Consider the following 11,044-nt stretch of genomic DNA (forward strand, 5'->3'; position numbering starts at 1 on the left):
TCAGTGACTTCATAAACACCAATCATATGATAAGCTCTATAAATCAAATGTGGAAGGGACACAGTCATCAAAATGTGAATGTTAGCTGCTGTAGATGCAGCTGAGGCATCCATCTCTGATCTTTTCACAAGATTAAGTCTGAATCTGTATTCAGTGCCGGTTATTGACAGAGCCTCACTTAGGTAGTTATATTAGCAAGAAATAGTCATGTGTTCTGAGGAAGCTGGTAAGGTTTCATTTATTTCTGACTTCTGACAGAAAAATGCACACTTGTAATACAAATTGATTTAATAAAATCAACATATTTGGACAATATTTTAAAATTAACTCACACTAGAAACTCTCTATGAATATTCAGTAATATCAGAAGTTTGTCCGGTAAAACCCCCACTTCTTGGAACAGAATGTAGACTTAGAATTTATTCAAATGATGCAGTAAGACAGTGTTTTCACGCAAGATGTGAACACACACATACACACACACAACTCAGTTGCATCTTTAGAGATGAGGATGATGGAGTATTCTGGTCCACATGAATTTTGTAAAGCAAACAATGTAGAGATACCAGAAAAAGGGTTTATTATAAGTTTTATCTAACAAGCTTCAAGGCATTTCTTATGTATGAAGTAATGAAGCAAATCCTTTCTTCTTGCATGTACCTGTTGGTCTCTTGTGCCCATCTAGACATTCAGGTAAGGGTGTAATAGGATTGGATGCTCAATCTATATAGTCACACCTTCCATGCCAAACATGCATGGCAGGCGGCGTAACTGTGGGATACAGCTAACAAGCTTCAAGGCAGTTCTTCTGTATGATGTGATGAAGCAAATCCTTTCTTCTTGCGTGTACCTGTTGGTCTCTTAGGGCTAGTCCAGATGTTCAGGTAAAGGCGCGATAGGATCAGATGTTCAATCCACACAGTCACACCTCCTGCCATACCATACATGTGTAGCAGACAGAATGACTGTGGGATCCAGCATCAGATCCTATCACACCTTTTTGCTGGTGTAGAGGGAGCCCAGCAGTGCAATCCCAGGCTCCCCCTGCACCAGCTCCCATTGCTGTGAGCCCCACAGCTGGCCAGGCTCACAGCTGTGGCAATGTTCTCCCCACTGCCTCTATTGCAAGCCCCACAGCTGAAGAGGCTCGTAGTAGCAGCAGCATTCCCTCTGGTGTCCTCCCTCCAAGCCAGGCAGCTGTCAAGTCTCACAGCAGCGGTAGTGTTCTGCCTACTGGTGCAAGTCCCACAGCTGATTAAGCTTGCAGTGGTAGCAGCATTCCCCCCACTCCCCTCGCAGTGAGCAATATGGGGGTGGGCAGCATTTTCTCCACTGCCCCCATTGTGGACTCTGCAGCTAATGAAGCTAGCTAGTTGCAGCTAGGTCACAACTTACAGCATTATTAAATGGTTAATCACACTTGAAGTGTAACATATAGATGGGGCCTCATTGTCTTCACTTAGCAAAACATAACATTAATATTCAGTTGGAGTAGAAAAATACAAAATTGTACTGAAAAGATGCAGAAAATATTAAACTTTAGAGTTTTTGTTCAATACCAATTTTCTTGAGAACTTTACTGTAACATTGTTAAATTCCTTTGTTAGGGAAATTTAGGCTTGAAGTAGTATTTTAAATTGCTAAGTGGACTTACTAAAAGGTGTTCTATTTTTTCTTATATTTTCAGATTGCAGTTTGTTAAGGGTTGCCATCAAATTGTGGGTCAAGAAACTCTTAGTACATTTTGAGTCCTTTGTTCAAAGCAAATTTGATCAGCCCCAATTTGCAATCGTATTGTCATTAGAGGGAAGAATGACCCCAAAACTACTGAACTGATCCCTCACCTGCAACCTTTGAATTATTGTAGAAATTGGTGCCTGTTTTAAAGTATCATGGAAATTGGGCCATAGGATTCTGGGATACATAGGAGAACTTGTCATGAGTTGAGAATTCCCTCACATTGTTTTAGAAAATGTTCTGGGTGTTCACCTGGCAAATTAATTTGTTTTCTCTGTAATAGTTCAACAATCTTTGAAGTTGCTCTTACTGCATATAAAACCCTGCATTATCTATATGACAAGATAAACCATTTTCTTTCCATTTATTTTTTTGGTTTTGAGCCCTAAATGTCGGTAGTTCCTCCTCTCAGGTTGTCCATATAGTATACTATGAAAAAGATCGGGATCACTTGTGGAAGGTGTCCTACAGGTGATGTAATACCATATGCTTCTCATCTTATGAACTAGAAAGGTAACCACTTCTGCCTCATCAGATGGTTCTTCATATACCGGCTGTTTCATATCTTCATAGGCAGACATAATCACAGCTTGGAACAAATTAATCAAGACACAGATCATCACCAGCATAAAAGAGGCTAGAAAAAGACCGCCCAGTAAGCGGTTGGATGTAAATTCCGTATCCTCAAAAGCTGAAACACAATAGGAGAATATAGTCTGAGCTGAATGAATCATATTATTGTAATTCCATTCGTGCTGGCCAAATGCTAGGTACCCAAATGCCATGTAGACAAAAAAGTACACTGCCACCACAAGTGCCATGGAGCAGATGCCAGGAAGAGCTGCCAAGATTGATCTTTGTGCCAGGCGAACATCATAAAAGAATCTGGAATACCTGAGAGTTTTCAAAACAATGAGAAATGCCAGAAAGCCCAGAGTTATCCTCAAAGTCTGATCTACATGAGACACTGCATGGAATGGAATGAAATTGTATGGGTGAAGTAAGTAAAACTTGACTATGTCTTCTGCCATCATAAATTTGATAATTTGTAGAGCAACAAAGACAAAAAGCACTGATTTCAGGCTAAAGTTGATCAAATTAGAAACATTTTTTATATAATCTTTCCTTTTTTGGTATATCATGTGAATCTCATCTGCAATATAAATGAAGAGAAAACCAGGGACAGCCAAGAAGCCCAACATTTGGATTTTAGTTAGATGGCGGAAAATGGGAAGTGTAAAGGAATGTACGGACAAGCTTGTATTGAGGAGCCCAAAATAAGAAACTTCAAATATAATGGAGATACTGCAAAACAAACGTATATCTGGATTGAATGTAGTGAGTTCAACAATCACAGCCCATGTCTCTTCATCAAGCCAATTGCTATTTTGTAAAGCTTCCAGCCTTTTGGTTGAATTAGGCCGTTGTTCTTCAGGGAAGAAATAAAAAGTGTACCCACCTGGTCCATATGTATGTAACTCTCCATAGGAAAAATAAGTCCATTGATTTCTGTTTGACTGGTAAGTAAATCCTGCATAGCTGCTGGCATCACTGGAAACAGATTTGTTGGTAGCCTCTGTCCAGGACCTGACATGGTCACCTTTCTCTTCGGGGTCACTGCCATATATGGGAAGACAATGGCTTTCACTTATCACAAATTTATTTACAAAGCTGTCAGGCTGGAAGCATTTTTTTTTAGTGCTTTTAGCCCTTACTTGCCGCATCCTAGGTAAACCAAGGATTTTAGACCAGCTGTCTGAAAGAAAGGTTGGTTGGTTGTCATTGTGGATCAAAGGCAGAAAAACGTTATTCACCCACAAGTAAATGTGTTCTAGTTGCGCCACATTGGAGAGCTGAAGAGAAAACTGTTTATGGGTAACCTGGTTGTAGTAAAAACTGTTGGTGTTTTCTTCAGAGTAAGCAATATTCAGTACAAGGGTTAAAAAGATAAAGTGACTGATGGTATCCTTTAGGAAAATGAAAGCTTTGTTTTTTATCATCTCTCTTTTCAACATGATTGCAATCTCGTCTTCCTCTAAAGGCTGATACTGCTTACTGCCCCGGGCTTTCACAAGTTTATAGTGCATTTCTCTCATCTCATCTGCATCCATAGTAACATCATCCAATTTAATCTCAAGATAATTTTCCCTGGTTGACCATGGGATGTGTACACAGTACTTTGGTCTAATTGCACTTAGGGCAGAAAGAAGGACAATTTTGAGGGTTTGAAAAAGCAGCACACTCTCAAGAAATGATGTTATGGAGGCTACAAGCCATTCCAGTGAGGTCTGGTAGCCATAGGACAAACCATATAATATGATGAAAAATGATGACACCCCAGCCACTGCTATGATCAATGCCCAAGAAACATAGATGCACCACCAAGAAAAAATTATCTCTGGTCTCTTGCGAAAGCGCAAGTAGGGAATGTTTAGTGGCCTCCTTTCTTTCCTGCTGCCATCACCCTTTTGTTCTGCATAATTATTGCTGAAATTGGTGTTTCGTGATAGATTCTGTCGGGCTTTTGGCTCTCGAGTTGACTCAGCTGGTACTTGCTCCTCCTCTGCTGCAATAGCATTTGCAGCACCCTCAGAAATGGCACAGTTACTCCAGTTATTTGATTTTATTTGTTTTTTTTCCTTCCTAATATCTTGTGAACTATAGGGACTTCCAGAATGGGATGGGTTCTCCAAAGACCTGGGACTCGCAGATCGTGCTGAAGTTTCTGAAAGGTACCATTTTTGCAGGCGCTCCCTCCAGTTCCTCAGGTTTTCAGACATGAAGGGTGAACTTTCTTCTGTGGGCTTCTGCTCTGTTCTCTGTGAAGGTGGCTCCTTCTGGGAGTACTTAAACAATGCAGTTATAATTATTTGCACTGGTATGATAACCAAAGCACTTTCAATTCCAGTGGCTATTGATCTCAAATACCGTATTTCTATTGAATAGTCTTCATTCTTCTCAACATTAAAAAACATAATGTTTATGAGCAGAGTCAATAACAATCCTGCCAAACAGCAAGACAATCTTTGGAGCCTGTTGAAAGAGCCAGTGACAACTTGAGCAAAAACAGAAAACCATATGTGATTATCTATCAAGTCATTTGCAAAATTTATCAAGAAATAGTCCTTTTTTACTAAAGGTACTTTTTGATTTGTAACAACAAATGTCCTGTCCAGTAAATGATCCTCTTTGCCAAGAGCAAGCCATTTTCTGCAAATGAACAACCAAAATTCTCTAGTGTACATATTTTCAACTTTGACTCGGCTTAAAAACCAATCTGGAGAAGAACCTGCATTGTTATGCCAGACCCGCAAAGCATAAATGTCTCCCAAATAATTCTTGGTAGTTAGCAAAACAGTATCTGTACCTCCACGAAGCAAAGATGGATAATTTGGGTGCTGTAAGCAATGCACATCACTGACGCCATGTTGGCCTATAAGTTGAAGAAAAACATCTGCTGTGGTTCCAGCCCCAAAGCGACTGCCTGTGTATAAAGTGACTAAGAAGCATACTTTATCAAAAGGATCATTGTCAGGCAAAACTATAACTCTGTCTCTGCTGAGTTTATCAGCCCTGTCTTTTCTCGTGGCCCAGATTGCCAAGAGACAATAGATCAAAAAAATGAAAGCCACAGTTAGAAGGGTCACTGGATTCCTGGGTATGTTTTCTAAAAGAGACCTTTCCAGATCTACTATGTTGGGAATGACTAACACTTTGGCAGCCAGGAATTTGATATTGTCTTTCAAAGACCCTGGGATCATGCGGCTTCCTGCTGCCTGGATGCCTGGTTTCATCTTGCAGATGCAGTGCACTCTTTCCCAGTTGGTTTTAGGGCCAACTGTGCATGTGTCTCCTTCCCACTGACTCTGCACTCCATCTAGGTCTAGACACTCAGCATTAAACAGGGCTATTTTCACCAAGTCATTGTTTTGCTTCCCTATAAAGGAGCTTGTTTGCAAAACAACAGAGATGTTCCATCTATTGGCCCCGCTGCCTGGGGCTGTGTCTCTTAGCAATGCCGGTGAGAGACAGATAATATTAGGAGTCTGAATCACACAATCAGTGCTCCTTGAATTATTCCCACTTGTAGGAAATTTGGGAGATGCAGTAAAAGAAGCTATTGGAGAGTCATGGGTGACATTAAGATCTGCATATAGAAGTACCTCAAAAGAAACTTCTAATCGGGTCAAAATCTGGATATATATACTACTGGAGTTTCTGTTCACTTCAAAAGCAAATCTTCCAGTTGTTTGAGGGAGTGTCTTATCAGGTCCAATTGTCAGCTGAAAAGCTGCAGAATCCTTATCTTTTCTAGCAATCGTCATCTCTGCTACTTCAGGAACGATCCCTATGGCGTCACCATTAGCCTTAGCTCCCATCATTTTGAACCCCGTGACCATTGTTGTAATATCAGAGAGGTGACCCAACCAAGGGAAGGGGTTCTCTTCAAATTCATAAAGAACTGTAGAAATAACAGCATCTATTGGCAATTCTGAATGATCTTCCTGTTTCAGTGTCGGGTAAAAACAGTTCTGGCAATCTTTTCTGGCAGAGAAAGCACTTGCAACATCCCACTTTTCATCTTTTTTTAGAGTCATATTCCAGGTTTGGGACTCCATGAGCGTTTCAGTTTTTCCAGGGACTTTGCCATGTAAGACAATGTCTGCTAAATCTTCCATGACGGAGAAGCTTTGTTTCACTGCATTCACATTGACATCGTTAACAGAAGCTCTCAAGACATTGGATAAGCCTGTTAGTACCCCAGCAGTCAGCAGCTCTGCTTCTTCAGACCCAAGGTTTCCCTTTCGATGTCTTTTCAGTGCCTCACCCACTTCTGACAGTTTATTAACAGAAATACGTTGTGATTCAACATTGACTTCACTAATTTCCTCTGTAATCTGAGAAATGCAAGCAGTCACTTGATTAACTTCCATTATACTGGCAGTAGAAATTCCTACAGATATGTTAAGAAGGCTTTCCCGAAATTCAGCCTTAGAGACCTGGAGATCTGGTGCATCTTCAACATCATTTAAAAGGGAGGCCACCATATAAACGAAATAGCCTGCATTAAAAAAATCTCCAGTTTGAAGAAAAGATGCCATTGGTGCATCTGACCCACTGGTTAAAGCCAACAGTTCATTTAGCACCACTTCTGGTGGTTTATTTTCAGTTGGATCCTGCACTGTTGCCTGCAAACTTACTTGAGAAAATGCTCCAAGTGAATCAGAGACTTGGATATAGATTGTAAGAGCATAGTTCTTGAATGGTGTGCCAATTGGGAGAAAAGAAGGAGGGGATTTTGGTTCATAACCAAAATAGACTATTGTCCCAAATGAATTTTCCTCCAGAGTAGTGATTTTACTTGTTTTTAATGAATCTGAAGCTGCTATTACTTTATATGTGAGAGGTAAATTCCTGTCTGAAAATCCACTACATTGAACGATGAAGGTGGTCTGGAATGCAATACCCTCAGTTGGATTGATTGCGCACCTTCCAATTCTAGGGGCAGAATTGACATAAAAAGAATACCTGGAGATTGATGATGCACCACTCCCAGTCGTTATTTTTAGGACAAGTGTATATGACTGGTCTGCAATATCTATAAAACTTAAAGCATTTATAGACAAGTATGCAGTAAACCTCCCTGTTGATGTTTTGGAAGCCCAATCAAATCTTTTTTCAGTGAGTCTTTCTGATAAAAGGGACCAACGATAAACTAGTCGACTAGTAGTTCTACAGTTTAGGCATTTCCCAGATAAAGTAAATCTATCAGTTGGAATTACAATTCGACCACAGTTTTCTAAGCATACAACATTCAGGCGTGGTGGGCGTCCAGACTGCACACTAACAGTTTGGTCCGCAGAACTGTTTCTGCCACCTTTTTCAATTACAAGACGAAAATGATACCTGGCATTCCCTGGAAGGGTTTCTGGCAAAACGGTCTGAATGGGACCAGAGGAGTTTATCCACTTCAAATCCACCTGATCCGGATGACAGGCTCCACTTTCACTCAATTGCATGTTTACATAGTCTACTGCATGTTTGCTGCAATACCAAGTAAATGTGATTCCCTCTAACCCTGTTGATGAATCGGGATCCTGGGAAGAAGATCCATCCAGAGTCCACTCATCTGAATACCCCACTGTTCGGAAACTGCCTCCTCTAATGTTTGCCACCAGGTCACCTGACTCCATTCGAACATAAGCTCTGTCTGATCCACTCAGAACTTGTGAAGTAACTATTGAAGTTACGTTAACAGAGAAAATAATCAGATATAAGCCAATATCTAAACTATGCTTGGGTATTGGTAAAAAGACCATGTTTTTATTCCGGATCATGGGTGTATCTAAAGGAGTTGTCAAGTCTGGTTCAGTTGTCATGTCTGGAACAGCATAAATTTGCCAGAGTGGGTTTGTAACTAGACTTCCGGTGCAGTTCGACTGGATGATGACAAACAAAGTAAGAAGCACCTCCCTTCTACCGCGTATGACAGGATCAGGGAGATCAGGTTTCTTGATCTGAACAGTCTGTAGGGAACAGGTTCTTCGCTGACAAGAGACCAATGACTCTATGACTTTGGATGCATAATTGTTGACTGTGACTTTTAACACAGCAGGTGTAAGTCCACTTCTGATGCAGTTCACCCTTGCCACAAACCCTGTGTATCGGGCAGGATTAAAAGGTAAACCAGAATGCCGGACATAGTGTGCTGCATTTTTCACATGGTCACCGTAAGTATAAGTACTGTTCTGGATGAGCTGCTCTTTCTTTGACCCAAACACCTGCAGATTGAAGGTCCACTCACACTGCAGCATGGGATGTTGCACAGGTATAAACCAAACAATGTAAATTGAAGTCTGCAAAAAAGAAGGGGTGCTGTTGAAAACATGGACTTCGATATCTCTGTCTACCAGGGACCTGAAGAGGGCTCCTTGCCGGTTCAGATAAAGGTGCATGTTGAACTTGTACCTCTGCAACTTGACAAATTCAACTGTGAGTAGGTAGGAGAGGTTCTGCTGTTGAAAGAGTACATAGTGGATGCTGGAACCATTACTGGGAGTACCAGCCTCATTTTCTTGGGTTATATAATAGAGTCCATGGGCCTGGCTGAAAATGTAAATGCCCATTTTGGTCTTCTTGGGGTTCAGTGTGATGTACGCAGGAGTCTGGCTGCTTGTTTTCAGGCTCAGTGCAGCACCAGAGAAACTCAGCTCCCCTTCCATCTCCCCCAGCCAGTCTCCATCCACATGGAAGTATAAGCTCGCTATGAGCATCTCACCAAGCTTCCGGGATGTGGGGAGAGCACAGAAGTTGCTCTGCCGGGCAAAAGGATTGTAGGATGTAGACCAGTTCCCTGTACCTTGCAGATCCAGCAGGCTATAAGCCAGTGTCCTGGGACCAAGGGTCCAGAGTTCCCAGGACAGGCTGAGGGGCTGCTGAGAGACACTGAGCATCTTAGAGTGGATGCTGAGCACGTGGAGCAAGGCAGGTTCCACCCTCAGGGACAGACTGAGTCTGATGGGAGGCCCCTGCTCAATGCTGACTGAGACAATGTAGAGGCCAGGGCGATGATAGCGCACAGTCAGGTGGTAGCTGTAGTAGGAGGCACAGGCCTGGTGCATCTCCACTCTGGGGTAGGCAGAAGCTGGGGGTGCCTCACGATGCTGGTTGCTGGGGATGAGAAGTGCAGGGGGGCTGCTCCCATGGCTACTGAAGCGATAATGCCAACGGGAGCTTTTCAGGCGTGCACACCAGCCCAGCTGCACTGGCTGCCATTCCTGAATGGGGAGTCCCTGAGGCCAAAGCAGGAAGAGCCGCACATCTTGTCCAGAAACCTCAATGCTCAGATTGCGGTGGAGGCATGTTGGTGCGGTGCATGAGGCTGACACGCACTGTACTGTGATGCGGCTCGAGGCCCAGGGTGGAGCTGGGCTCCCCCGAGCCAGGCCTGGACCCAGCACCACCCATCCTGACCAGCGAGAGGTGTCCTGCACCCAGGCCGAGTCCCGATACCAGCGGCACCGTGGTGGGGTCGACAGCTCAGTCTGCCCCTCCCTGCTTGTGGCTACAGCTCCAGGGGCTGGTCTGTAGCGCAGCTGGATGGCACCATCCCACAGGCAGGAGACCCAGAGCTCGTTGTCCCGGCGCCGATAGACACGTCCGTGGGGGTCAGAGCAAGCGACCAGCAGTGGCAAGGGCTGGAAGCTGGGAGGCACGAACGCTGCTGTGGTGGGGCAGCGGTAGCTCAGGAGGTGCAGGAGGAGGCTGGGGAGCAGCGGTCTGTGCATGGCAATGAGAAGGTGAGGGGCGCAGACCCCTGGGCTAGGAACATCAGTTGTTGCCCAACTGCTCCAACTGCCAAGGGACGGCTGCATGCAGCCCAGAACCTCCCCATCATCCTGCGCACGCACCATGGCCTCCCCACGGCACCCCGCACCCCTGCAACACCCCTCTGGTTGTTCCCACAACCTGACTCCTCTGCCCACCTTCACCCTGACCCCTCCTCCCCAGGCCCCCACGGGGGCCAAGCCCAGCTTCCCCCTGGCTGCCTCTGGCCCTGGTCTGGTGCAAAAGAGCCCCACGGGGGGGGCAGTGGGGGGGCCGGCAGGAGGGGGCTCGCATGGGATCTGAGGGGGTCAGACCCCGTCCTGCAGGGCCCGGGGGGCTGAGAGCCAGTGGGGAGTGCGACCCGGAGCGGGGTCCAGGCAGGGGGTAGGATCTCGGTGGAGCGGGGTCCGCGTTGGGATCCCAGCGGGGGGTCGGGTCTACCGTGAAGTCCAGAGCCGGACCAGTGGGACCCGCAGTGGGGTCGAGGGGGGGGTGGGATCCACAGTGAGATCCTGACTGGGATCCAGGGGGCGCTGGGATTTAGAGCGGGATCTGCTCCGGGAGCTGGGGCCTGGCTGCGCCCCCGTCTGGCCAGAGCGCGGTGCTGCCGAGTTTTAAATATAAAATGATCCTATTGGAAGCTCAAAATGATCCTGTCTGCTGAAAAACCGCCGTGCACTGGACAATTATGCAAAGAAGCATTACATAACTACGGAAACAAGTCTTCTTCTTCCTTGCTGTACACTGCTCACTGGAGCTTGGCAGTGAGTGAGTGAGGAGGGGTCAGCAACGTTCAAGTGTTTTTATTTGGAGGTGGGTCGTGGTGAGACCTTGCGGGGGGGCTTGCTCCTCCTCCTAGGCCCCGCCCCGAGGCAGGCAGTACTGGGCCGCACTGGGGCGGGAGTGGGGGTGGATCTGGATCATGGCGCCGCTGCGGGACTGCCAGGTGCGGGGCGCCGGCGGCCGGGCGCCGGACCGC

At 45.2% G+C, this 11,044-nt stretch overlaps 2 protein-coding genes across 3 annotated transcripts in view; one reads left to right on the forward strand and one right to left on the reverse strand.

The window, feature by feature from the left end:
* Positions 1 to 1,142: 1,142 nt before the first annotated feature.
* On the reverse strand, positions 1,143 to 10,989 carry PKDREJ (polycystin (PKD) family receptor for egg jelly). Its single transcript, XM_019515848.1, is given in 5 exon segments — positions 1,143 to 10,176; positions 10,178 to 10,211; positions 10,214 to 10,255; positions 10,258 to 10,364; positions 10,949 to 10,989. Coding segments are annotated over 5 exon segments (8,331 nt in total). The 3' UTR covers positions 1,143 to 2,069.
* The window catches only part of LOC109296527 (tetratricopeptide repeat protein 38-like), a 65,532-nt gene continuing 65,406 nt past the window's right edge, over positions 10,919 to 11,044 (forward strand). The window contains exon 1 of one of the 2 annotated variants that reach the window (XM_019515945.1): positions 10,919 to 11,011. In XM_019515945.1, coding sequence (XP_019371490.1) covers positions 10,988 to 11,011 — 24 coding nt within the window. In that variant the 5' untranslated portion in view covers positions 10,919 to 10,987. The remainder of the gene's footprint in view (positions 11,012 to 11,044) is intronic. The other variant, XM_019515944.1, reaches the window with a different exon arrangement.

Source organism: Gavialis gangeticus, unplaced genomic scaffold, assembly GCF_001723915.1.
Source record: "Gavialis gangeticus isolate Ggan-Ray unplaced genomic scaffold, GavGan_comp1, whole genome shotgun sequence".
Lineage (NCBI taxonomy): Eukaryota > Metazoa > Chordata > Crocodylia > Gavialidae > Gavialis > Gavialis gangeticus.